Source organism: Octopus bimaculoides, chromosome 5, assembly GCF_046866305.1.
Source record: "Octopus bimaculoides isolate indiv1 chromosome 5, ASM4686630v1, whole genome shotgun sequence".
NCBI lineage: Eukaryota > Metazoa > Mollusca > Cephalopoda > Octopoda > Octopodidae > Octopus > Octopus bimaculoides.
Window position 1 is genome coordinate 74,785,633 of NC_142932.1, and position 27,587 is coordinate 74,813,219.

At 36.8% G+C, this 27,587-nt stretch overlaps 2 protein-coding genes across 27 annotated transcripts in view; one reads left to right on the plus strand and one right to left on the minus strand.

Annotated features, from left to right (window-relative positions):
- The window catches only part of LOC106872525 (glucose-6-phosphate exchanger SLC37A2), a 93,091-nt gene extending 73,457 nt beyond the window's left edge, over window positions 1-19,634 (minus strand). For 3 of the 6 annotated variants that reach the window (XM_014919546.3, XM_014919543.3, XM_014919544.3), the window contains exon 1: window positions 19,503-19,634. In XM_014919546.3, coding sequence (XP_014775032.3) covers window positions 19,503-19,594 — 92 coding nt within the window. In that variant the 5' untranslated portion in view covers window positions 19,595-19,634. The remainder of the gene's footprint in view (window positions 1-19,502) is intronic. The other 3 variants (XM_089352455.1, XM_052968393.2, XM_089352456.1) reach the window with 3 other exon arrangements.
- A 382-nt stretch (window positions 19,635-20,016) lies between these two features.
- LOC106875722 (rho guanine nucleotide exchange factor 11) overlaps window positions 20,017-27,587 on the plus strand; it is a 404,455-nt gene continuing 396,884 nt past the window's right edge. For all 21 annotated transcript variants that reach the window (XM_089352417.1, XM_089352437.1, XM_089352419.1 and 18 more), the window contains exon 1: window positions 20,017-20,375. In XM_089352417.1, coding sequence (XP_089208543.1) covers window positions 20,359-20,375 — 17 coding nt within the window. In that variant the 5' untranslated portion in view covers window positions 20,017-20,358. The remainder of the gene's footprint in view (window positions 20,376-27,587) is intronic.

Genomic DNA, 27,587 nt, shown 5'->3' on the forward strand with positions numbered 1-27,587 from the left:
TGCTAATTTATGTTCCAAGCACCATCTTAGATAATAACATAGTTATTTTAGTAAATTCTTCATCATCTTTAAAATTGATTGAAACAAAAGAATCATGCTTTAATAAAAAATGGTGAAAAAAAGGGTTAAAATGATCTGTGTTACATCGTTGTTGTTGTCATCATCATCATTTAATATTTGTTCCACCAAAAATTTATGTTCCAAACACCAGCTTAATAACGGGCAAAGTTATTTTACTAAATCCTTCATTATTTTCAAAGAAAGAAAAGCCTTCTTGTTTTACAGAAATATGCTAACAAAAGAGATAAGCATACAAATAGCTGCTTAAATTTGAATATTTGTTTAACCAGAGCTACAGAAAAACTGTGATAGTTTTTCAAAATAGATAAACTTAATTTCAAATATGAGAATTGTCAGAACAAATGAAGAATAATATATTTCTTAGGATTTATATTTGTTGTTGGCACTCCGTCGCTTACGACGTTGAGGGTTCCAGTTGATCAGATCAACGGAACAGCCTGCTCGTGAAATTAACGTGCAAGTGGCTGAGCACTCCACAGACACGTGTACCCTTAACGTAGTTCTCGGGGATATTCAGTGTGACACAGTGTGACAAGGCCGACCCTTTGAATTACAGGCACAACAGAAACAGGAAGAAAGAGTGAGAGAAAGTTGTGGTGAAGAGTACAGCAGGGTTCGCCACCATCCCCTGCCAGAGCCTCGTAGAGCTTTAGGTGTTTTCGCTCAATAAACACAAACAACGCTCGGTCTGGGAATCAAAACCGCGATCCTATGACCGCGAATCCACTGCGCCCTAACCACTGGGCCATTGCGCCTCCACTGGATTTATATTATCCCCTTTGATACTAACTTGTCTGACACCACTTCTGGTTTTAACACATAAAACCTCACATCTTAAAGAGTTTATATATTAATTAAAACCTTCCATGAAAATTTCATTTAAAAATTTTTTTACTAAATTATGTTACAAACACCAACTAAATCAGTGGTTCTCAACCATGTTTTGCCTATGGATCCCTTTGATTACTATTCTGTTTTAGTGGACCTCCATAGCCATTTGATGTTTAAAAACTAGCTTTATAGATGCTTCTTACAAAATTCCTATTTTGTTTTTCACACATTAACTTGTGTAGGTTGAACTATGTAAAGCGTTAGAGAAAGAAACTTAGCTGTTTCTTCTTGCAATAAATACATGTAAAGCAAAATATTTTCGTGGATCCTTAGTGAACTACTGTGGATCCTCAATTTACTATTTTGCTTGCATGAACCTCCAAAAGTCTTACATGGACCACCAGGAGTCATACGGACTCAGGTTGAGAACCATTTAACTAAATAAAAAAGAAAAGTTTGTTGTTTTATAAAATATATTCAAATTTTAGGCCATTAAAAAAAAACAATTGAAATATGTGATACAGTTCTATATTTGAGAGATGAGGAATTATGTATATTATTTACATTTGACAGATATTTGCCCTCATCTTGTTTGTTATTAACACAACTTTTGGCTGATATACTCTCCAGCCTTCATCAGGTGTCTTGGGGAAAATTTCGAACCTGGATTCTCATTCCTAAGGTATTTTTCAATGTTATTATTATTATTATTCAGGCCACTGCTTGGAATCGAACTTGGAATCTTAACCACTACACCATATGTCTAGGCATATGACATAGTGGTTAAGAGCATGGGCTACTAACATCAAGATTCTGAGTTCGATTCCAGGCAGTGACCTGAATAATAATAACATCGAAAAATACCTTAGGAATGAGAACCCAGGTTAAAAATTTCCCTCAAGACACCTGATGAAGGCTGGAGAGTATATCAGCTGAAACGTGTTAACAACAAACAAGATGAGGACAAATATCAAATGTAAATCATGTAAATAATGAAATATGTGAACCGTATAATTTATTAGAAATATAGTCATAGAAAGGTTAATTCTACAAACAGTGTCCATTATAATTTCTTACACATGTTCAATCTGAAGTTTTTTTGTTTTTTTTTCACAAATTGGATGTTGATGAAAACTATATCTATATTTATTCATTGTAGATCAACATAATCATAAACATCTCCCTTTCTCCCATCATTTCATTACTGATAACTCACATTAAAACTATCTGCTGGAAATTCTTTTTTCCACTTGGCTTTTGCTCACAAAATATGTGATACAAAATTTTAATAAGTCTCATTCCATTTATATTTTGTTCTTTTTAGGAGGACCTCTTCAAATTATAGGCATAATTTTCCCCCTTTCTATTGGTTTTATTCCAGAAAGTTTGTGCCAATTTATAGTAGCTTACCTTTCGATTTATTTTAGAATATAGTTGAGTCCATAAAATAGGATTTGACTACACCTCCATTTAGAGTACAGTTTAAGCTATCTTTACGTGGAAGAAAGTTTATGTTCCTATAACCTGTGTTAATTCTGTAACCCTTTAAAATGGAAGATAAGAAAGTTCATTTTTGGCACTTGATGCTTTTCTTTTTCCGTAAAGTGAAAAATGCCTCACAAGCAACCAAAGAAATATGCGCAGTTTCCAGTGATGTTTCTTTATCCGAAAGAACTGTACAGAAATGGTTTGCAAGGTTCCAAGCTGGAGAATGTAGCCTTATTGATAAAGAGCGATCAGGCTGACCATCCACTACAGATGATGACCAAATCAAGTCATTAATTGAGAATAACCCACATTGCACAATTGGCAGAAAGCCTCAACCTATCAAAATCCGTCGTACATGAGCACCTGGTAAAGCTTGGGTACACAATTCGCTATGATGTTTGGGTACCACATGAATTGAGTGAGAAGAACCTTTTGGATCGCATTTCCATCTGTGATTTGTTTTATAAACGGAATGAAAACGCGCCTTTTTTAAAGCTAATTGTGACAGGTGATGAGAAATGGATTATCTACCAAAATGTTCAGAGAAAGCGATCCTGGAGTAAGCAACATAAGTCACCCTTAGCCACCCCAAAAGCGGGTCTTCACCCTAAAAAAGTCTTGCTTTGTGTCTGGTGGGATTGGAAAGTAATTCTGTACTATGAGCTTCTCCCAAGTAACCAGATAATTAATTCTGAGAAATACTGCACACAACTGGATGAGTTAAAGGCAGCAATTCAAGAGAAACGTCCAGAATTGGCCAACAGGAAGGGTGTTGTTTTCCAACAGGATAATGCAAGACTCCACGTTTCTTTGGGAACCAGACAAAAATTGCTGCAGCTCGGCTGCGATGTGTTACCCCACCCTCCATATTCACCAGATATTGCTCCTTCAGATTTACACTTATTCAGGTTTCTGCAGAATAGTTTTAATGGTAAAAATTTCAATTCCTTGGATGATGTAAAAAGATACCTTGATGAATTCTTTGCCATGGAACCACCTCAATTCTGGGAAGAGGGTATTTTCAAGTTAAAGGAAAGATGGAGACGCATTGTGCAACAAAATGGTTCATATTTGGTTGATTAAAAATGTAATGGCAAGTATTTATTGACCTTTTTCTTTCCTTTAAAAATCGGCATGAACTTTCCAGACAACCCAATAGAAACAGCACAAAATGACAGAATTAGACCTTGTTGATATCTTTATGAAATATATAGGTAAAATATTAATGTTAGGCAAATGTGAACAGCTAGCAGCTAGAGAGGACAGATTATTTTTATTTTTAATGAAGTACACATCTGTCACTTTGTTTGAAGAAAAATCTATATCAGCAAAATTGTTTAAATTAAAAATCATTATTTTCTTTCAAAATACAGACCTGTTTCTTGATTTCCCTCCACCAAATTCCTTGCTTATATTAAGCCTTTAGCATTTAAATCAGCCAAACTATTCTGCCTCTTTAATGTTCGAACAGGCCAAATTTGATGTTTCACACCCACCCTACAATGTCATTCTAAAATTAGATAATCACATCATCGAAATCTTGAAGCCACAAGATTAATTCAATACAATGTGAATAAAAAAGCGTTACATTTGACAGAATAAACCAAATGCTAAAGAGTTAAATTGCAATACTTGTAACTGCTTCAGGTCATCCTTGAAACTGACTAGACCTATGATCATAGGTATCCATTTGTTATAATGTACCATGTTTTTGGACATTGTACATCTAAGAATACATTATTAAAAGCGTCCTTTTTAAAAGACAACAGAAAGCAATTTGGAGATTTTTCTGACATTTGTAGCAGATTGAGTTATCTTGTAGAAGTTCCCATCTTTACTTATTTGCTAAGAGAACTTAGGGTGGTTAAGATCAAATATTGCTACAAAGATATATTGAGCCATTACTTAATTATGTTTGTTAGTGACATTAGAGATGATAAACCAAAGGCAGATAACTATTTAACGAAACGTTGCTATGTACTGGCATATTAATAATCAAGCATCGTGAATATGTACCATCACATTTCCAACAAAGAACTGCATGCGCGCATGCATCAGCCTGCAGCCTCCCACTTCATAGCTATCTTTCGCATGTGCTGGTACGGACATATCCTCCATCTCCCGCAATATCATCCTACCTGGGCTTCACTCTCATTCGACGCAACAGCTGTGGGTTGGCAGAAGCCTCATGGCTGGCCTTGCACCAGATGACTGGACATGATTGGGGAAGACCTCCAAAGGCTTGACATCACCTTGGAGGAAGCAGAGGGGCTGGCACAGGAATGCCATTGATGGAAATCATTGATGGAGCTGGTCGGCTCTATGCATGATGATGTCTCTGGGACCACTAACCTGGGATGACCCAAGCCCCATCAAGCAAATAGCAGCATCAGAATATTGAGGTTTTATATAGGTAGCTGATGGTCTGGCACCTCCTTTAATCTGGATAAATTATAGGGAAACTTGAAATTCTTGTGACTGCCAGTTTAGTTCAGTGTGTACCCAAATGTGACATTATGTGTACTGTGTGTTTTCATGCATTATTTACACTGTACTAGTTAGTGGCAGCATTTGTTAATTTTAAGAGTTCGTCTGCTTATTTAACTTTAAGTTACCCATAGCTATGGCTACTACAAGTAAGAGAAATGAGAGCATCTGTGGTTGTGTCAAATGTAAACTACAGATGTTTAAAGAAGAATGTGCAAAAAAAAAAAGCTCTTAATTCAGGAACCACAGAGCAAGATATCAAGAGTTGAAGAATTAAAATTACAGACCTCACTAGTGTTGATGTCATGAAAAGAAGGCACCCAGCATACACTGGAAAGTGACTAGCATTTGGAAAGGCACCTAGCTATCAAAGCTGTACCTAAGCTGACATTGGAACTCAATGCAGTCCTGGGGTCGTGGGATCCTGCCGAACTGTTTAGCCCATGTCAGCATCAAGACAAGCATGAAATAATGATGATGATGTATCTAAATGAATAGATACAGAAATAACATTCTCTCATCTCTGACAACCTGTAGCTCACTTTTATATGTTATCAACAACAAAGCAGACAAAGTGAGATTTTCTTACAGTTTTAATAGTCTTAAATCCCAGTACAAAGTCTTTATCAAACCATAGACTTCAAGTATATTTCAGTTTTTTCATTAAAAACACTTTCAGCTGCTTAAGGTTTGTAACACACATTATACACACACACACACTCTCACATATGGCACCTTGATGTACACCACAGCAAAATTATTAATGCTTCTCCCACCCAACTGAAGAGGTTTTTGTCTTGAAGAGCCCTGATGCCAGTTCATGTAAAAAGTACCTGTGCTGGTGCCTTGTAAAAGGCACCCAACTCACTCAGTAAAGTAGTTGGCATTAGGAATGACATCCAGCCATAGAAGCCAAACCAAATCAGGCTGGAACTTGGTACAGCTCTCCAGCTTATCAGCTCTGGTCAAACTGTCCAACCCACGCCAGCATGGAAAGTGGACGTTAAATGATGATGATATATATAGATACACACACACACACACATATATATATATATATATATATCATCATCATCATCATCATCATCGTTTAACGTCCGCTTTCCATGCTAGCATGGGTTGGACGATTTGACTGAGGACTGGTGAAACCGGATGGCAACACCAGGCTCCAATCTAATTTGGCAGAGTTTCTACAGCTGGATGCCCTTCCTAACGCCAACCACTCAGAGAGTGTAGTGGGTGCTTTTATGTGTCACCCGCACGAAAATGGCCACGCTCGAAATGGTGTCTTTTATGTGCCACCCGCACAAGCCAGTCCAGGGGCACTGGCAACGATCTCACTCGAAAATCCTATATATATATATATATATATATATATATATATATATATATATACATATATATCATCATAATTTAATGTCTGTTTTCCATGCTGACATGGGTTGGATGGTTTGACGGGGCCTGGCTAAGCAGAAGACTGCACCAGGCTTCACTATCTGTTTTGGCAGGGTTTTTATGGTTGAATGTCCTTCCTAACATCAACCACATTACATATATATGCATATATAAATACACACAAACACATGAATGAGCAGCAGAGATAGAGTAGGGTTAAGCACATCTAATGAATTTGTTTGAAATATTACTGATGAATAAATAAGTTTGAAGAGGTGGTTTACATTGACTGGATTACTGCATTAAATATGTAGTTTAATTTTAAGTTCAAGAAAATGAGCAGTAAAACCAAGAAAAAATGGTGTGGTTGAATTTAGAGACATGATTTTATTGTAGTCAAAGTAGTGGCAGAGGAAGAACAGAGATCAATAATAATTCAAAGAAGTGAAAATACATTGACATGTTGACTATGACTTCAAAGTAAATAGTGAGCACTATTAACGACAAATACAAGTGAAATAATGTCACTAAAAACGAAGAGCAAAGAGTAAAAGGAAATAAATCAATAATAATGATATTAATAATAATAATCCGCTCTACTATAGGCACAAGGCCTGAAATTTTGAGGGAGGGGACTAGTTGATTACATTGACCCCAGTGCTTGACTGGTACTTATTTTATTGACTCCGAAAGGATGAAAGACAAAATTAACCTCACTAAAATTTGAACTCAGAACGTTGTGATGGGCGAAATACCACTAAGCATTTTGCTCGGTGTGCTAACAATTCTGTCAGCTTGCTGCCTTAATAATAATAATAATAATAATAATAATGATGATGATGATTTCATTTATTTGCCCCAGGGTGAAGGACGAAGGGGACAATACAAAGAGAGAAATAAAGTGTGGGGGTTTACATATAATGAAATGATAAGATAATTATATATATAAAAAAAAAAGAGAAATGTAAGTATACACAGTATACAATGAAAAGGGAGGGACTTATACATAGTATACAGAGGTTTAAAAAAAGAGGGAGAGGACGATAGAGATGTAGCCCTAATAATAATAATGCAGTACTAGTCAGTGACTCTCATGGGTTCTGATCTTAAATGATGGGAAGTGTTAACATGTACATGTTTTGTCTTGGTGTGAAAGATGGGCTATAGCAAATATTCTGCTCAATACCACTGATTTGCTTATCATTTGCTTGACCATAACCAGTTAAGTATGTCCCTTGGTGGCTGATGATATGCACATCTCTGATCAAGAACAGGAGTAGTTGGGGAGTATCATAACCATGCGCTGAGAGCAATTCTTTGGAGTTTGAATAATTCATTTCTGGAAATATGGATGTTTTTGTTCATCATCCTTATCCCTTATTCAGGGATTTTTTTGAGCAGGATGGGCTACTTGTCTTGAATAAAATTCTAACTGGGTTCCACCTGTAAGGTCAAGTGCTGTTTATCTTGATATGAGAGGTAGGTCACTTGCAGAGACTAGTGTTGTAAGCCTGCAAGAGCGGTGGGTCGCTTGCAGAGGCTGGAGGTGCTAGTAGGCAGGAGCAATGAGAAAGCAACTAAAATCCTAGAATGTGGTGCATGTGTGTATGAACATTGAAAGAAGTTAAAATGTAATATACACAATATTCAAAAATATGTACATACATAAATAAGGTTCTGAAAAAGGAAATGATATGCAAAGAAAAGTGAAAAAAACCCCACCAAAAAGCAGACAACTGAAATGCAATACAATGCACAGACAAGGAAAAGTTCCAGTCTTTAAAGCAGAGTTCAATATATAAGTAAATCTGCAACTGACCGGCCAAGGAACAACCAGATCGATGTGTATGTGATGGAACCTGGTGTCTAGTAGTTGGAAGTGTCCAAGAGGTGCTCTCACATGATGATGCATCTTGGAATGCTGACATGGGAGACAGGCACGTGACCAAGCAGTAATAGACCAATACATACTCGGCCAGAAAAAATGGGCTGAGATAAGCTTTACTGTGGCTGCAATGCTGGGTTGTGACAGTGAATGCAGTGCTTCAAAAACAGCACAACAGTGATATTCAGGAATGAGAGGTCATGCTGACCCGGTAGAAACAGCGCAGAGAATGGCTCCTTCAGAAAAAAGGCAGAAGCAGGTGTTCAAACTTGCAGCAGAAAAAACTGTAGTGAAGAGACGTCCAGAGAGTCCATGGAGGGTTGGTCAGTAGCCAAAGCAGCCAAATCAATCAAAGCAGGTGACGACAATGCACTGATAGACAGGCAGGATAAGACGTCGGTGGGGAAGTTGTCAGTGCCAGTGATGTGGCGAATGTCACTAGTGAACTGTGATATGTAGTCCAAATGCCTTGTTTCTCTGGGCGAGTACCGATCCATTTTGGTAAAGAGAGCGAATGTTAGTGGTTTGTGATTGGTGAAAATCATGAAATCTCTACCTTCACTGCCAGGTAAATTGCTAAGAGTTCTTTACCAAACACACTGTATCTCAATTCGGCATTTTTTCAGCTGGCGAGAGAAGAAGGCTAATGGCTGGCTTCGGTTGTTGACAGATTGCTCTAAAACTGTGGCAATATCTGATGATGACGCACCTTCCTGTGGTACCAGCAAATTGAAGCATGAGGTGTGAGTCCATGCAAAAAGGAGCGACGTCTGGTTCTCCCTTCAGAATGATTCATTGAAAATGAACGGTCCCTGCACATGTGTGCGACTTAACAGGTCAGTTCTGCAATGGCCCACAAGATTGCGGAGGATTGTGTGTCACCTGGAGCAGAAGAAATATAAGCTAGAGAGGAGGACGAAGAAGCGCATGGTGGCAAAGGAAAGGGACTCATCTTGATGATAATAGGAAATGGAATGCCATGAAGAACAAGCTGGTTGACAGAAATGCTGTTAGAAACAGCAGTCAAATACCCTAGTTGAAAGAAGACACAATGAGCAGCGAACTAGGAAATTTTTTTCAGTAGCAGAAGATGAAAATAGGAGAAGTCCTTGCCAATAGATAAGGAACAAAACATGGGCAACATGTGGATAATCCAGGTGGTTGAGAGAAAGAACTCATACCTGGCATGTAGCAAAAATTTGTTGTCCCTGTGAATTCTGGAGAAAATTCCGGATAATTTTTTTTTTTTCCTTTTTTTACAAGCAAGAAGAATATTCCCCTAGGACACTGTGTCTTCCAAGGACCAAGTTCCAAACCCAGTCACAACACAAGGAAAAATGATTTGCAGTTATCCACTTGAAAATGGCACCAAAAATTTTCTGGTGAAGAAGACAATATGGTGTTGAGAAACATCAGTGGTATGTTCCTATATGATGAATGGCAGTTTGGTTGCGTAGATGAAGTCGCAAAGGAGGAAAAAGGAACACATATTCACTCGTCAAAATTTGTCTGGGGTTCACCATTTTAGAAAGAATTGTGGTGTGTGTTGCATTGAGTTGATGTATTCCACGTCGTGTCATTTTAGTTAGTTTAGTGGTCAGGAACATTGGGGTCATCATTTTAGATAGTCTGCGTTATACATTGGGTCACCATTTTAGTTGGATAGGTGTCCCTGCTGCGTCAGGGTCAACATTTTAGATGGATAGGTTGTGGAGCCATCTAAGGCTGTAATATCATTTGACAGGAACACGGTATAAAGAAATACATGGAACAAGGTGGTAACTTTAAATACCTTTAATGTGGCCACACACATATATATATATAAGCTGAATGACAAATGGAAATGGTTTGATGCGTGGAGGATATGGTCTTCTCCTATCTGCTCACTGGCGTGTGGTGTGAGAGAGAGAGACTAGATCATGTCTTGGCAAGAAAAAAGATGAGTCTCTGAACCTTAATGTTGCATAATACCCTCTATGGGCCAGCTTGTTTAAACCCACAGTCAAGGGAGGTAACTGCGCCTACACTTTAATCTATTTCAGAATAAATTAAAAAAAGCTTGTATTAATCAGATTCATAATCAATAGAGTTTCAGAATGTAGAGGTATGTTACTAAATACTGCAAGTATTTACATCACCACAACCAGTTCTGAGTATACACTGTCCTTTTAATAATAATAATAATAATAATAATAATAATAATAATTATTATTATTACTATTCCTTCTAATTCTGACGAAAGGCAAGCAATTTTAGGGAGAAGGAATTAGTCAATTACACCAGCCCCAGTGTTTTTGATTGGTGATTGGGACTTTATTTTATTGCTCCTGAAAGAATGAAAGACAAAGTTGATCTTGGCGGGATTTGAACTCAAAACATAGAGTCAGAAAAAATGCAGCCAAGCCTTTTCTCCTATTTATTAACAATTCAGACAGCTCACTGTCTTAATAATAGTAATAATCCCTTCTACTGTAGTCACAAGGTCTGAAATTTTGGGGAAGGGGGCTAGTGGATTACATCAACCCCAGTGTGTAACTGGTACTTATTTCATCGACCCCCAAAAGATGAAAGGTAAAGTTGACTGTGGCAGAATTTGCCACCTTAAATAATAATAATAACAATGTTTTCTTTCGTAAAAGGCATGTAAAAAGTAAAAAAAAAAAAAAAAAAAAGCAGTAGCAATATAAAATAATAAAATTGAATAATTCTTCAAAAGAGGGAAACTTTCTAGGGTTGCTTTTGAAGACCCTACAAAATCCATGGTTGCCCAGATCACTAAGGCAAGTGCCCTCTCTACATTGCCCTTCTTCAACTCACAAGTGCATGCTTAGAGTAGACTTGTTTATTTAAACTATTCTGGCAACATTCACCCACCTAAGAAAATTACTGGGAGCCAGCACTTCCCTCTCCACCCCACTTTTCCTTTCTAAGCGAAACATGAAAAAGTCGATGACAGCTAGGCCAAAGAGGAAAGTATCTGTCTTCAGCCCTTTCAATCTGGTCCATCACACAACCTCTTTCACTAAGGCTATCAAGCAAAAAAAGACAGCCTACCCACCTCAGCCAAAGGAAGGTGGTGGAACTATTTTCACAATGGACTTAACTGATAGCCAGATCTGTCCTACAAGTAACAGCAAGCATTTAACATAAACCCACAAGTCAGAAATACATGGGGACTGGACAATAGTGTGCAGAACAGTTTAATAATAAAACTGCTTTATTGGGGACAGAAAAGATTTTGAGATTGGCACATGGGTGTTAAACATCTAGCTACCAAGTCTTATAATTTGTGGAAAGAGACTCTGAGAGACCTTTGAAAAGAGGCTGCTGTCTGGTCTCAAGGAATTAACAGCAGCAAGAAAGGTCGAAAGCCCTGAGAAATAAGAATTAATGATGATGATGATAATAATAATAATCCTTTCTACTTTAGGCACAAAGCCGGAAATTTTGAGTGAGGGGGCTAGTTAATTATATTGACCCCAGTGCATAACTAGCACTTATTTCATTGACCCTGAAAGGATGAAAAGTAAAGTCAACCTTGGCGGAATTTGAACTCAGAATGTAAAGACGAATGAAATGCCATTAAGCATTTTGCCCAGCATGCTAACGATTCTGCCAGCTTGCCACCTTAATAATAATAATAATAATAATAATAATAATAATAATAATAATAATAATAATAATAATAATAATAATAAATAATGATAATAAAGCAGTCTTAAAAAAAAAAAACCATGTTCTGGAAATTAGCTTTAAACTGTTTCAACAATTGTTGATTTAAGCAATGACAGTGGATTATTGTTGATTTAGGCTACGATAAAAAATATCACATTGTATTACAGAGCTGGAATGAATGATTGCTTATTTAGTTTTTTTTAGTAATTGTTATGGTTTAATCCGGGAAGAAATAGAAGTGCCTACCATCTTTGAAAGCCCTCCAAAACTCCAGAGATCTAAACAGCTGATGTTTAGCTTGGTCATCTAGGAAGTCAATGTTTGAAGGAAAAACACCTGGTGGTGGTGGTGGTGGTCATGGTAGGGGGGAAGAAAATTCTTGAGTTGATACCCTGGTGAAGAAGGATCTATGTACAGTATTTAGTGTGTTAGTGTAGGGCCTGACGTAGAGACAGAGAGCAGAGTGCAAATAGGGAGAGTGTTGACTGTTATAGTGATAAATTAGGCAGAATGAGAAGTCATCATAGGCCACAAGTTGTAGTCTTATAGTGAATCTTTACCAGTCAGTTGGATGGCATTCCTTTAGATCTAGGTTGTGTGGGTGCAGTATTTTATTGCAGGTTTAACTTGGGCTTTGTAAGAGAATCAACAGGGGAATGGAGTTAAAGTATTTTCCAACCCTGAATAAGAAGGCTATGAAATGAATACAATACACGCTGTAAAGTGGTTGGTATTAAGGGCATCTTGCCAAAACAGAACCTGCATAATGAGACATGATCTTCCCAAACCATCCAGGAAGGCAGTTAACCAGAATAACTAACTAAGGCCATGATATACCTGTTCAATCCATGCTATTATGGAAAGGGGAACATAAAATGATGGTGGTGGTGATGTGTTGTTAAAGATTAGAGGAAGTGAAGGAGATCGTTTCCTTGATATAAACAGTAATTTTGTCATTGTGCTATAGAAGACAAGATCATGTCACAACCATGTTGGAGAGTCTTTGCTGTTGTCTGCAGGGCCAGTGTTAGAAAATTTAGTGCCCTAGGCCAGTGTATTCCTTTCTCTTAGTCATGACTATTTAATAAATACAACTAGGAGCAGTAGCTTATTAATATATAGTGTACAATAGGGTGGCGAGCTGGCAGAATCATTAGCATGCCGGGTGAAATGCTTAGCGGTATTTTGTCTGCTGTTACGTTCTGAGTTCAAATTCTGCTGAGGTTGACTTTGTCTTTCATCCTTTCAGGGTTGATTAAATAAGTACCAGTTACACACTGGGGTCGATGTAATTGACTTAATCCTTTTGTCACCTCTATGTTTAGCCCCTTGTGGGAAATAAAGAAATATAGTGTACAATAGTTTGGCTGGTGATTTAAACTATAACCTACTTTTAGATGAATAAACCACATTTTATGATTAAAGTATATCAATGTAGAGTTATTCTCAATGGATGTAGCATGGTTTTCTTAAAATGGCGACATGTGTTAGCACAAATTATTTTACAGGCAGAATACTGATTTCAAAGTTTGGCACAAGGTCAGCAATTTCTAGGAAGAGGTAAATTTGATTGCATTGACCCCAGTACTCAAACCCAAAATGATGAAAAGCAAAGTCAACCCTGGTGGAATTTGAACACAGAATGTGAGGACTGATGAAATGTTGGTAAGCATTCTGCCTGGTGTGCTAATGATTCTGCAAGCTTGCTGCCTTTTACAGGCAGAATATTAACCCAAACTCTTAACCCTTACTAACCATAAACCCAGACCATTAACCCCTCTAATTCCTGAGCCAAAAATACTTACTTGAATCTTCTACTAAATTTTTTCATTTGTCAGTAAAATAAAACAAAGTGGTGAATGACATGTCTCCGACCCGCTAGAAATAGCAGCAAAATCTCTCTTGAGTCTCACCTATACATCTTAAAAATAGGAGGCGGTATATGTATCTGGGATAATGCAGTTTTGGATACATTATACTTTAAACAAAGATGGGATGATTGTTGCTTGAACACCTTTAATCATAGGTTTGTCCAATCAGGAGTGTCATGTGGATAAACACCACCACCAACAGCCATTCAGCTTGGTTAGTGAAACTGCATCTGACTTCTCATCTACATAAAAAGTTTTAATGGGAACAGATCACTGATAAGCAGACAAGTGTCAAGGGCCAACGAGAGAGCCTCTAGGTAGTCGTTTGAGCAACTAGAAATAGCAACCAAATATCTCTCAAACCTCTCTAGCACCTTAAAGAGCAATAAAATGAGCAACATAAGTCCCTTACATACAAACAGAGGAAATGGTCATGATTGGAATGTCCTTGATCAGAGCTGATCTGGAGGTGTGTGTGGGGGGGGGCGGGCTAAATGATAACATAGAGACATTTTATACATCACTGAACAAAGGTATATAGTTAGGCAGGTTGTGTGGTTAAGAAACTTGCTTAATAACTATGTAGTTTTGAGTTCAGTTCCACAGTGTGGAATCTTGGGCAAATGAATTCTACTATAGCCCCTAGCCAAATAATGTATTGTGAGTGAATTTAGAAGACAGAAACTGTGTGGAAGCTATATATACATATACATATATATATATATATATATATATATATATATATATATATATATATATATAAGCAATGTTAAATCTCTAAACGAGGTATTAACAGTAACTGCACGATAAAGTGAAGTATATTTGCCACTTAAATGTGGCTGACCCTGAGGGGTGGATGTTACTGTTGCTTTTAGCCCCAGGAGGACATCTCCTCCAGCTGGCTATCGACACACTTCTGTGTCCTGTCTGTATATATGAGTGTGTGTCTTTGTGTCTGTAGTTGTCTTCCCACCTCCACCGCCTGACAACCGGTGTTGGTTTATGTGACATAGCGGTTCGGTAAAACAAACAAACAAAAAAAAACCTACAGCCTTAAGTACCAGACTTTAAATTTAATGTTAAAGTCGATCTTTTCGATTAAAACTTTTTAAGGCAGTGCTTCAGTATGGCCACACTCCAACGACTGAAACAGAGTAAATTATATGTTGGGGAAGGAGTGGCTGTGTGGTAGGTAGCTTGCTTACCAACCACATGATTCCGGGTTCAGTCCCACTGCGTGGCACCTTAAGCAAGTGTCTTCTACTATAGCCTCGGCCCGACCAAAGCCTTGTGAGTGGATTTGGTAGACGGAAACTGAAAGAAGCCCGTCGTATATATATATATATATATATATATATATATATATATATATATATATGTGTGTGTGTGTGTGTGTGTGTGTGTGTTTGTCTGTCTGTGATTGTCCCCCCCAACATTGCTTGACAACCGATGCTGGTGTGTTTACGTCCCCGTAACTTAGCGGTTCGGCAAAAGCGACCGCTAGAATAAGTATTAGGCTTACAAAGAATAAGTCCTGGGGTCGATATGCTCGACTAAAAAGGCGGTGCTCCAGCATGGCCGCAGTCAAATGACTGAAACAAGTAAAAGAGTAGAGTAGAGACAAATAAGCCACGTAATGAGTTCTATAACAGGTGTCACGAATATTCATTTAACATTAATCAATAATAGAAAAAGAACACAGTGAGAGAGAGAGAGAGAGAGAGAGAGAGAGAGAGAGAGAAATACAATGAAGAGAGTTTTATATACGAAAATATGTAAGATTTGTGTATTCAGTAGTAAACTAAAAGTATGTAAACAACGTTCTCAATGTAAATGTATAAACGACGTCCCCATATTTGAGGATGGGTCGCAGTTGGATTTTAGTAGACTCACTTCTTGACTAGTACTGTCACGTTGATCACATGGGGTCGGGGAGTGCCTGGGAAAGTGAAGGACGCAACCCCTTCTTTCAGACTAAACTACTACAATGCAACACACACACACATAGGAAGACGTCACATATGATCAGTAGCTGCCAAAAATTGTCATCGAAGTACTTACCACCCAATGCCACAAGACTAAAGCATCTGAAAAGATGCGTCTGGGGATAAATGTAGAGAACTCACTCCCCTGTTATTGAATACATACATAAATATCAACACAAGGAATATTAGTGGAACAGTCTCATTAAAATTTCCCCCAAGTGTAAACATAATAGATCGGATATTGTTGTTTGGGACATACAAGAGGTAGTAAGTACAGTTATGAAAGGTCAGCTGTCCCACTGATGTGAAAATATTTTCGAAAATCAAAAAGAAAGAGGACAACTCCGAACAACTGCTTCGAAACTTCCAGCTTCTATACTCAGATTATAAATTCACATTTATTCCAATAATAATTGGTGCAAGCGACAATGAGGATAAGAAAGGAAATCAAACAGCTAACGCTTACATTACAGAAATAGTCTGAAGCGGAACAGTAAAAATATGTAAAACTTTTCTGAAGTTTAAAATATGTAGTCGTTCTTTTTTTATATCTATATTCCAACGATGGGGTTTTGTATCTTTGTTACGAACCAGCTCCTTTACAGAAAGATTTCAAATAATTAAAAATAGAAGTGAACAGACATATAAGTACATATTTGAGTTCATCCCCATTCACTTTAAAAAAGAGAGAATACTTAGACATATTTTCTCCCTTCGGGTAAACTCGTTATGTCAAATAATAAAAACTTGATGTAACTACAGTCAACAAACTAAGCTGGAGAGCAAACATCAACAATAAAGTCGATTTGACCTTCAGAATGTGCTCTTAGATCCTTAGAACTTTCCCGTTCAAAGATCTTAGATTCTCTTCTCTACGTTTGTAAGACTTCACTTTGAATGATGCTGCCAACAATGGACTCCCTGCACAAAATAAAATATTAAAATTGAAGCACCCCCAAAGATCGAACACACACACACACACACACACACAAAAGGCAAGGCAGGTTATGACTATTGGAATCGCCTCAAAAAGCTCAAACTTTAATCTCTCCAATATTGCCGTCAGCGCTACATCATCTGTACAATGTTGGGAATACTCCAACACTGTCCAAATGATGCCGGTATCAGGTTCACAAGTCACTCAAAGCTAGGGTGCCAATATAATCAACTGTTTTCGCGTATTTCGAAACAAATTTATATATATATATATATATATATAATATAGGGAAGCGAGTTTTTTAAATTTTTTTTTAGAAATTTCACTATCAGTGGCCTAGCATGTATAAAAAAAAGTCAATAGACAACATTTTCTCAATATAAAATAGTGTACATTTAAACACATTTAAATGTGGTTTTGGTCGTTTTTGACTGCTTCTTCTAGCGTGTAAAGCTACCTGTTAAAGGTAGTTTCTCTTGTGTTTAAATGTACATTATTTTATATTGAGAATATGTTGTCTATATATATAAATTTATTACCAGTATTTCGGTAGTAATTTTTTATTGCTTAATAATGTCCATTCTTTTAAAATGCATTTCATCTTATTGCTCTACTTAACGTTTTCTATTATTTATGTTCGAGCTTCATTCATGCAACATGTCTTACCAGCATTTTCCCCACATGCATGACATTTGTATACTTACACATATACGCTACAGGAATATATGAAACAATGACATCAAACCAATATAAAACATGCTATCTTAAAGGTAGCGTGTTCGCACTAGTGTGTGTGTGTGTATATATATATATATATATATATATATATATAGTGTTAAATAAATATATATATATATATATATAGTGTTATATATATATATATATATATATATATATATATAGCCCGACAATTATTGCTTTGGCCAGGGTCAAAATACATGTCTCTTGACATGTTCAACAAGCCGTGACGTCTAAACCAAACACCAATCAATTTAGTAAATACAGTTTGCAGGAATTAACATTCTGGAGCCTATACAAATGTATTTAAGGCACACACTTTAGCCATCTCACTACAGTTGTAAATTGTAAAACAGCTGTCACCACTACTACATGAACCTGAAGATTGCATAGTTTAATGCATGAAAGTACTAGTTCAATCAGAATGGACATTTAATATTCTATCATTTCATTATATTATATCATTATAAGATTGTAAATAAAACGTGAAAATCAGACAAAGTTGGAATTTCTTTGAGTTATATATTCTTCTATAGACAATCATACACGCCCGTGTGTGTATGTATGTATCTATCAATCTATCTATCTATGTTCCCATTGTCGATATGTATCACTTTCTTTTTTTATTAAACATCACAAAAGGAAAAGAATTTCTGTTCCATTCGCATCTTGGATGCCTTCTAGCCTTTTATGTGCGCCTTAAATCCATTCGTCAGCTTGACTCCCTGCTTGCCAGATCTTTGTGAAAAGGATCGTACCTGTATATTCCTTGAATATTTGGTTTGATAAAGTTTCATGCTGTCCTTAATCAATGAATGTTTTCAAGATTACAATGCTGCTTTTTTGTCAGAGTTTAGTCGTGTATTTTTATCAAGTATACATCTAAAACGCGAGTGTTTTTTAATTTATTCATTATATCGATATTTAATGTGCTGCTTAAGACACCTGTTCTAATGCTACACATTCGTTACTTTATATTTCTCATGATTTTAATAGAGCACAATCAATAAATGTCAAGTGTTTAGTATTTTTCTTCAATGCCAAGGACGGCAAATCATTGTCACGAATGAAGATTAATGGCCAATGAGAAAGAAAAAATAAAGTCAAACTAAACAAGAGATCAATCGTTGATATCAGCTTTACCTTTCATTCCTCCGGTGGCAATAATGTAAGGTATCTGTTAAGTACTAGGTTGTCAATATAATCAACTGTTCTCGCGAATTTCGAAACAATATGATTAAGGCAATTAGCCGACAGAATCGTTAGCGTGTCGGACAAATGCTTGGTAGCATTTCTTTCGTCTCAACGTTCTGAGTTCAAAAAACGCTGAAGTCTACTTGTCCTTTTGGAATCAATAAAATAAAGTACCCGTCAAGCACAAGGGTCGACGTAATCGACTGGGTAAGTCGATTACATCGACATTCAACCTAAAATTGCTGGTTTAATGTCAAAATCTGAAATAACAATAATAGTTATTATATTTAGTTAGATGACAAGTAGGTGCTCTGTATAGTTATGAAGTCTACAGTGTTTTAATAAAGAAATGAACACCACAGAATCTCTTTTCGTCACCCTTAATCTGAGGTGTATGTAATAAATTTACGACCAAGAATAAACGGACGAACATACAACCACGACATAAAACAATTGATGGGAGAGAGTAAATCTTGCTCCATGACAACATTTCTGCCTCCATATAATACATTAGTTTAGTAGATTCGAATATTTATTTCAAACTCGCAATGAAGATCGACAGTGTTGACAATTACACATGGTTGAGAACCTTCATCAAAATAATATAAACTCAAGCAATCACATATGTAGTGAATATCATATTTAACAAATTAATTCGATCGAAACTAAACAATATCCAAATGCAACTGAATGTGTAAATATTTTAAAATCGGTCAGAAAGCACCGACAAGCCTCGATTCTTTGTAATCAAGGTAAAACAGTTGACACTTGATCATTTGTTTACACAACAACAAAAAGAAAAAAAAACCCCGAAAGTGTAAACTATCCGGTGTCAAAGCAATATAAAAAAAAAAGAGTTGGAACAATCGACAGCCTAAATACGATAGTTTTAAATGATATAGAGGAATAGGTGTTGTTAATTTGTCAATACTTACGCTTTATTCCTATTTATACATTCTACAGTCGGTAGTAATTCTATACCAATTGGAACAGAAACAACCCCTTCCTTCTTAGACGACGCCATCATTACAAGATCACATGACCAAAGTGCGGGATTGGAATTATTTTAGTTCGGTGATTTTTTAAAATTTTTATTCAAAATTAAATAAGTTCATTTAAATTTCATATATTAATTTTAAAAATATATACAGCATTTATATTACTTTAATTCTATTGTAATAACTTTACTCTCAGAAACTTCAAATTTGTCAGAAGTAGGTCGCAAACTCTGTCTAAGAAGTCATCCGATCTAAAAAATAGTTCACACTGTATACTTAACATTTAAGATATCATTTCGTTCATTGTTTTCAGTGTTGCGAATTATGAAGAATATTTGCTTTCGTATTAGTTTTTTTTAAATTCTGAAAACTAAAGCATCTTAGTAATCATGGAATTTCTAACTGACACAGAGGCCTGATATAAAGTGCTGAATTCCCAGAAATGTATTCCGGCTCCTGTCTAGCAGATCGTGTCTGTCATTACTGAAATATCAGACTTGTGTAAATATATCAACAAATGTGCCTTCCATGAGGATTTGTTATTTAGGGAAAAAACTCCAAACTACTAAATATACCCGTCTATGATAAAGCCGAACAAGGATTTAGTGGAATCTAACAGCTTTCTACCAGTCTCCGAAGGAAGCGGTTGTATAACTTGTTGTCTTACTCATCATAAGTTAATTCTCTCAACCTTCCTCTGTCATTTTAACTTCACATTACCAACAAATGGAAATACGAGTGTATCGACGGCGCCACTTTTCTCACATCTGAAGATACTGGACAACACGAAAAGATGTCCTTGCCCGAGAGGTAAATTTTTAAAAATCTAAACAAACAGAAAAAAAGGATATCCATCTATTTTTTCTCTGCCATTATTCATTGTTCCAGTGTTTATATCTATCTATCTATCTGTCTCTGTCTATCTATCTATCTATCTATCTGTCTGTCTCTCTCTCTCTATCTATCTATCTGTCTGTCTGTCTCTCTCTCTATCTATCTATCCATCCATCCATCTACATTCTTACCTGCTTTTCTCCTTTATACACACACACACACACACACACACACACACACTCTTCTCTAATTCTATATTCCACTTTGCTTCTCTGTATACATCTCCCTGCATTCTTCCCTGTCTCATCTATCTGTCCACACACACACATTCATACAGACACATAAACACACTCAGACACTCACACACATTCGCCTCAGTCCATCTACATCTCTGTCATTTCCTCTTCGTCTAACTCTGCCGCATATTTCTGACATACATCACAAACATCTCTGCAAATATGCCCTCTTTATTCGCATAGACACACAATTTATTATTTTAGCCTACCATCGTCTCTTATTCATCAACTCTGAGTTTATGTTTGTTCTTGCTAATTCTTCTTATCTTGTTGCCAAATGTTTCCAACGGAAATTGCCGATTCTACTTCGTCTTTCTCCCTCACACTTTTCACAACTTTCTTCCACACACGTATACAATCATACACTCATTTTCTTGTTATGTGTGTGTGTGTGAGGTGAATTTTAGTTGATCATTCTCTCTTTCTTTTTCAATCTTTGAATTCATTGAGATCGAAATGTTTACATTCACACACACACACACATAATCACACATTGTCTGTATGGTATGTGATATGTGATTTTCGCGCGTGTGTGTGTGTGTGTGTGGGGGGGGGCTGAACTTAGATTGATCGTCCTTTCTTTTCTCTGTCTCTTTCCGAATTCTTTGAGGACATCAAAATGTTTATGCATACAGGCACACACACTTCCACTCGTCATGTGTGTGAGTTTAGTGTCAGGGCGTGAATTTGGGTTGGTATCCTCTCTCTCCCTCTTTCTGATTCATTGATGACATCAAAATATTTACACACACACACACACAATGGTTTAATTCCCACAATGTTATCATACTAAATTCTGTTTATCCTTATCCACTATCCTCCCCCCCATTTCAGGTGTTTCTTTACAAAGCGAACCAAGGGAATGAATTTAGAAATCAAAGACAAGCATCCATTTTAGGACCGTTGTTGTTACTAAAATCTTTATTTCTCTAGAGAGTCTTGAAGGAAGTGATGATGAATTTAGAAGAACGACTATTAACGTATCGCACACATCTTGAATTACTCTTTTTAACTTTTTAAACACTCTTCCATCTTTTCTCTTCACGAATTCTCCCGTGGAAATATCAGGTGTATTTTTGATTGCCATCCCACTAGGATGGGCGAAATCTGCACAACCAACAAACGGTTGTGTGAATTTTGGGTGTTCAACTTAGCTGCCATGAAGTTCTTACTAACGGCTTCTAGTCTGATGTCTGGATATGTGTATGCATGTCCATATTTATGTATTTATATGTATGTACGCTTATTTATATATGTGCGGAAGTGTATGTACTTTACATATGTTATATACGTGTGTATATATTTTTGTATACGTGTGTATATATATATTAGTCTGTTGTATTATGTCGAGTTCTTTATAACAAAAAGAAAAAAAGAACAATCTAACATTAAAGATTTATTCAAAACTTTAGTAGTGGATATGTTTATCAAACTTTTACAAGGAAAAAATCGACAGTGACTTGGAAGTTTCGGAGTCACTATCAGTGTGTGTGTGTATGTATATATATATATATATATATATATATATATATATATATATATATATATATATATAATTAAATACACAACTGAAAGAGCTACTAATAGTTTCATAGTATACACAACTGAAAGAGCTACTAATAGTTTCATAGTTATATATATATATATATATATATATATAGTGAGGGAGAGATTTATAATATAAATACATATATGTATGTACACGGAGTAAACTTCTATATTTTGCATTCTTTATTGGCTTGGCAAAACTCTTTGACAGGGTTCTAGAGACTGTAATCTGGTGGTCGCTAAGGAAGCTAAGAATAAATGTATTGTTTCTGGAGGTCAGACAAACTATGTCAAGTGGTACAGTTGCTGTCAGCAAAGTGAGGATTAGCTGTGAATTCAGCAGTGATGCAGGCATGTCTGAGTCTTGAGACTCAGTCAGTCCTCCGCCCTTTATATATTTTTTGTAGCTCTCTAGGCCATAAAGAGGGGAGTTTGAGAGCGCTGCTGCGTGAACTATATGTTAGTGACCTACTTCTTATAGCAGAATCTGTAGATGGAGAGAAATTTTAGACTTGCAAACAAAATCAAGAATCGTAAGACCTCAAAGTAAACTTAGTAAAGATTATAGTTTTAGTAAATAGAAAAGATGGCAAGGCCCTGCTGCAATCAGCGAAGTGGTCCTGCTTAGTATGTAAAAAAGGAATTGGTAAAATGATGCACAGAAGTGTTGTGAAATCACATGTGACATTGGCCTCGTATGTAGTAGATGCACAAAAATTGTTTATTAAACACAAAATAAATTCCATGAAATTCTTGGAAAGCTCACTTAGAATTAGTTGAGAGCTTTTGTTACCTAGCTCAGTGGTTTTCAAACTGTGGTCCGAGGACCACAGGGGGTCCGCAAGGACAAGACAGGGGTCCGTGAACAGCAAATACTTTTTATGGGCAATTTGATTTTATATATGGTTTTTAATCGAAATCTTTTAATTGACAATAAACCAATTTGTTAAATACTGTTAACTAAACAAATGTAAAAACATGTTATTTTAAGCAAATATTTATGTATAAATTTTACAAGCGTTTATAAGGGGTCCCTAAGGTAAAGCCTGAAATATAAAGGGGTCCACAAGTCAAAAAGTTTGAAAACCCCTGACCTAGGTGACCTAATTTGCAGTGGATGTAGCTGTGTTGAAAGCATAGTAGCCAGAGTGTGAACAGGGTGGACAAACTCAAGGAGCTATTACCTCTGCTAGCCACAAAGTTCTGTCTCCTAGTGAGTGGTGCACTACATGATATTTGTCTATGATCTCTGATGCTGCATGGTAGTGTAAAGTGGACACTGAATGCAGAGGGGGTGTAAAGATTGGAAAGAACTGAAGCAAGCATGCTCTGCTGGATGTATAATATTAGTGTGTATAAACAATAAAGTATAAATGAACTGAGAGAAAAATTGATTATGAGAGGACTTGCATGTAATATGTAAAAAGAGAAGACTGCACTCTATGGCCATGAGGTACGTTTGGAGGTTGACTGCTGCATAAGGAAATGCTGATAGCTAAATGTAGATGGAAGTTGTGAAAGAGGGAGACACAGGAATATATTTTTTACTTTTTTCTTGCTGAATCTCAAGAAAGGAGCAAACTCTGCAAAACTGGTGAGATTGATGCTATTAATGTTCTGCTAAAACCTTTACAGGAAAGACTTGAACTGGAAGGATATTCTGGAAGGCTAATGTTCTGGGGAAGAAGGATTGGGTTAAGTGGTTAGGTATGAGACAATGTGGTGAAAACTAACTTCAAGATGCTGAGCCTCATCAAAAGGATGAGAATTGGTGACATGTGGTGCTGGGAAAGGTCTGCCTACTCATGCAAGCGTGGTGAAATAAATGTCAAAATGGCTATGTGATTAAGAAGTTTGCTTCCCGGCTGTGTTGTTTCAGGTTCAGTCCCACTGCATGGTATCTTGGGCCAATCAAAGTCTGATAAGTGTTATTTGGTAGAAAGAAGCTCATTGTATAGTAGAAGACATGCTTCTAATGTAACCCTACATGGATCAAAGCTTTGTGGACTTGTTTGACAGAAACTGACACAGGCTCATTGTGAGTGAGTGAGTGTGTGTGTCTCCTTGTTTTGACACCATGTGATTGTTGTAAAGGAGCATCTTCTTTGTATAAGCACTCATTCATTTCCAATCTTCTGTGAAAACATATCTGACCTTGGGGAAATATTACTTTGGAGACAGGTGAAGGTTGGCAACAGGAAAATCTGCCTCAGTGAATTTTGCGTGACCCATGCAAGTATGGAAAAGTAGCCATTAAAACATTGATGATAATATATACATGCGTGTGTCTGTTTTTTCCCCTCTTGACAACCTGTGTTGGTGTGTTTATGTCTTTGCAACTTAGTGGTTTAGCAAAAGAGACTGATAAAACAAGTACTAGGCTTAAAAGAAATTAAGTTTTAATGATGATGATGCTGTCGTGTATGTGTGTGTGTCTGTGTATATATATATGATGATAATGATGATCTCTCCCATAAGTTTCAATGTACAAGGCTCTAACAACATGCACTTTCTTTGTCAGTTGAATTTGACTTTTGAGATCTGCCAGCAATTTGCAAAGAAGCTTAGAGATGCTGCAAGTATGAAGATTATGGGTCAGTGCAGACAGTATATTTGCAGCCACTTTTTTCCTTTGCCTTGTAGCCCTTAGCTGTTAATATATATGAGCACCAGATAAAACTAAGTCATTGGGGAGAAGTGTATTTGGAATAATAGAGGCATACTTACCCTTACTGCTGAAGAAAAAAGAGGTAAGGAAATACTATTATGAAGGGTTGTTGAATGAATGCAATTCATAGGAAATAATGGGTCTACCTCATGTTGACCCAACAGAGGGACCAGTGATTCAAGTTAACAGTAGTATGGTAGATAGAGAGGTTAAAGGATATGAAGGCAAAGGAAGTTGCTGGTCTATCAGATGTCATTGCTGAGATGTTTCAAATATCTGGTGTTTTATGGTGCTTAAATAGTTAATTTGGTAATACAGGAAGATGTCATATGTCCAGTGACAGGTGCAGGAGGACACTGTTACAAGGGCAAAACAGATGCATATAGAGAAGCAGTTATAGAGGCATTGATTGTGAAACTAGGTTATAGAAGTGATGGAAAGAGAGCATTATTGATTACGAACAGAATTAGAATAAATGAGATGCAGCTTAACATTATGCCTGGAAAAGATACCACCGGTGATCTTCCTAGTGTGATAACTTTGAAAGTACTTAGCTAAGAATAAACCAATATACCTAGTATTTATCTACTTCGAGAAGGCATTTGACAAGGTACCACACTGTTATCTGATGGCCACTAAAGAAATTTGGTGTAGATGAATGGTAGGTGAGGACCGGACAAGCTATGTATAAAGGTGCAGTTAGCAAAGTGAGAGACAATAATGAGTTCAGCAATGAATTTAGTGTGCAGGTAGAATTCATCAAGGCTCAGTCCTTAGTCCCACCTGTTCATTATAGTCCTAAAACTGGCTGTTTGTGTGACTTATATCCTGATGACCTAGAGAGAGCTGATGGTAGTACTATGGGCATGTGATATGTATTGAGGATGACGGCTACTTAAGGAAGTGCTGAGCACTCAAAGTAAATGTAACATACAGAGGAGGTGACAAAGGACTGTGTTAATTAGCAATATGTAGTACTGGCAAAGACATAAGCACTCATACATGCTTGGTGAAAATGGGGGTGGTGAGAGTATATAATATATATAAGCATCTAGGTCTTTCACTCATTTGTACAATCTATTGCTCACTTTGGTTGTTTGATACTCTCTCATCTCTCTATTATTGCTTCTCTTGTTCATTACCCAATACTACATACTAAATGAGACTTAATGGATCTGTCCATATTCATTGATCACCTCTCTATCATCTCACTTCTCTTCTGATTCACAATGCTCAAGTAATGAGGGATTGCGTCAGATCTTCTGGTGTCTAATACATTCCTTCTTTTACTCCTGCCCACTACTAGTTAGCACTCCCCTCCTTAAGGTAATACCTTTATTGACATCCATCTCTTAACCAGTTAACATTACCTGTCTTTGCTGCTAACCTCCATACTTCTGTCATACTTTATTGACATCTGTCACATTCTCTTACCACCACCAATTCCTATAGCTATCCATCACATACTCTCTCTTTCTCACCAACGAACACGAAGCTGCGTTAGTGACTCTCTCTCCCATCAGGATGCCTAAGTAATGAAAGATTGCATAAAATGTGTTGGTATACTATTCTTCCTCCTCTCACACTCTCTCTTTCCATGTTGTCTACTTCTTCCTGCAATGTGCTTATCCCAAGCAACTGTTGATGTTGCTTGCTATTACATCCCTACCCTATTGCCTTGAACTTGCCTTCACCAACTACTTTCCACCCAACAGCTCTTAAGCACTATTGCCTACAACACTTTTGTTTCTTCTTACCCCTGTTGCCATCCTTATTTTGTCTGAACACCTTCTTCCTTCAGACATGACTGAAATTTGGGTGGCTTTCTTTCTGATCTACACCCAACCTGAATCCTTTGCTTACATTGCAACATAGATCGTGTTGTCCATCACCTTATATTGAAGTCAACTATTAATTTCTGAACTGCTTCATTTGCACTTCCAAAAATGTCATTTACTGCTATAAATGCAAACTCTGTTACTTACCATACATAGAAAAACCTGGTTGCCAGTTGCAGCTCTCTTTAGCAAAAACTTGCAGGTCATTTGAAACTACAAACTACATCAGATCACTTAGGTTTGTAGCCCTCCACTTCACTTGTCTTGCACCTTGCATCTAGTTTGGGGGATTATACCACATCATAGTACTCCCATTTCCTGGCTTTGTCATGAACAGCTGTTGATCTTCCACTTCAACATATGTACTCTACTGATATTAACAAGTGACTTGCTTTCCTACCTGCCCTACACATATACTATACCTCACTCCGTTTTTCTACCTGTATGCCAACACAGCATTTTCACATACACACCGTATCATTTACCTTCTGTATCCTTATATTAACACTCCACCATACATTGACGCTCTAATCTATGTTACCTTGCATGCATGCCATGCACATCCTACATATTCCCTTTTGGCTCACACGCATACATAAACATGTTTCACACATATTTACACCACTCAATCACACACATTGTCTTTGTCAAAGTTTGTATATGCAATAAGTAGCAATAAGTTACTAATCTCTCTGTAGATTGAATATTTGTACTCTTTTTGTGAGGAAGGTCTGACAGGACTAGAAACTGTTCAAATCAATCCTACTTTTTTCTGTCCCAAGAATGATCAAAACCTCTTATAACTATTCACAACAAAGCTATAATTGTTTGTTCTTTA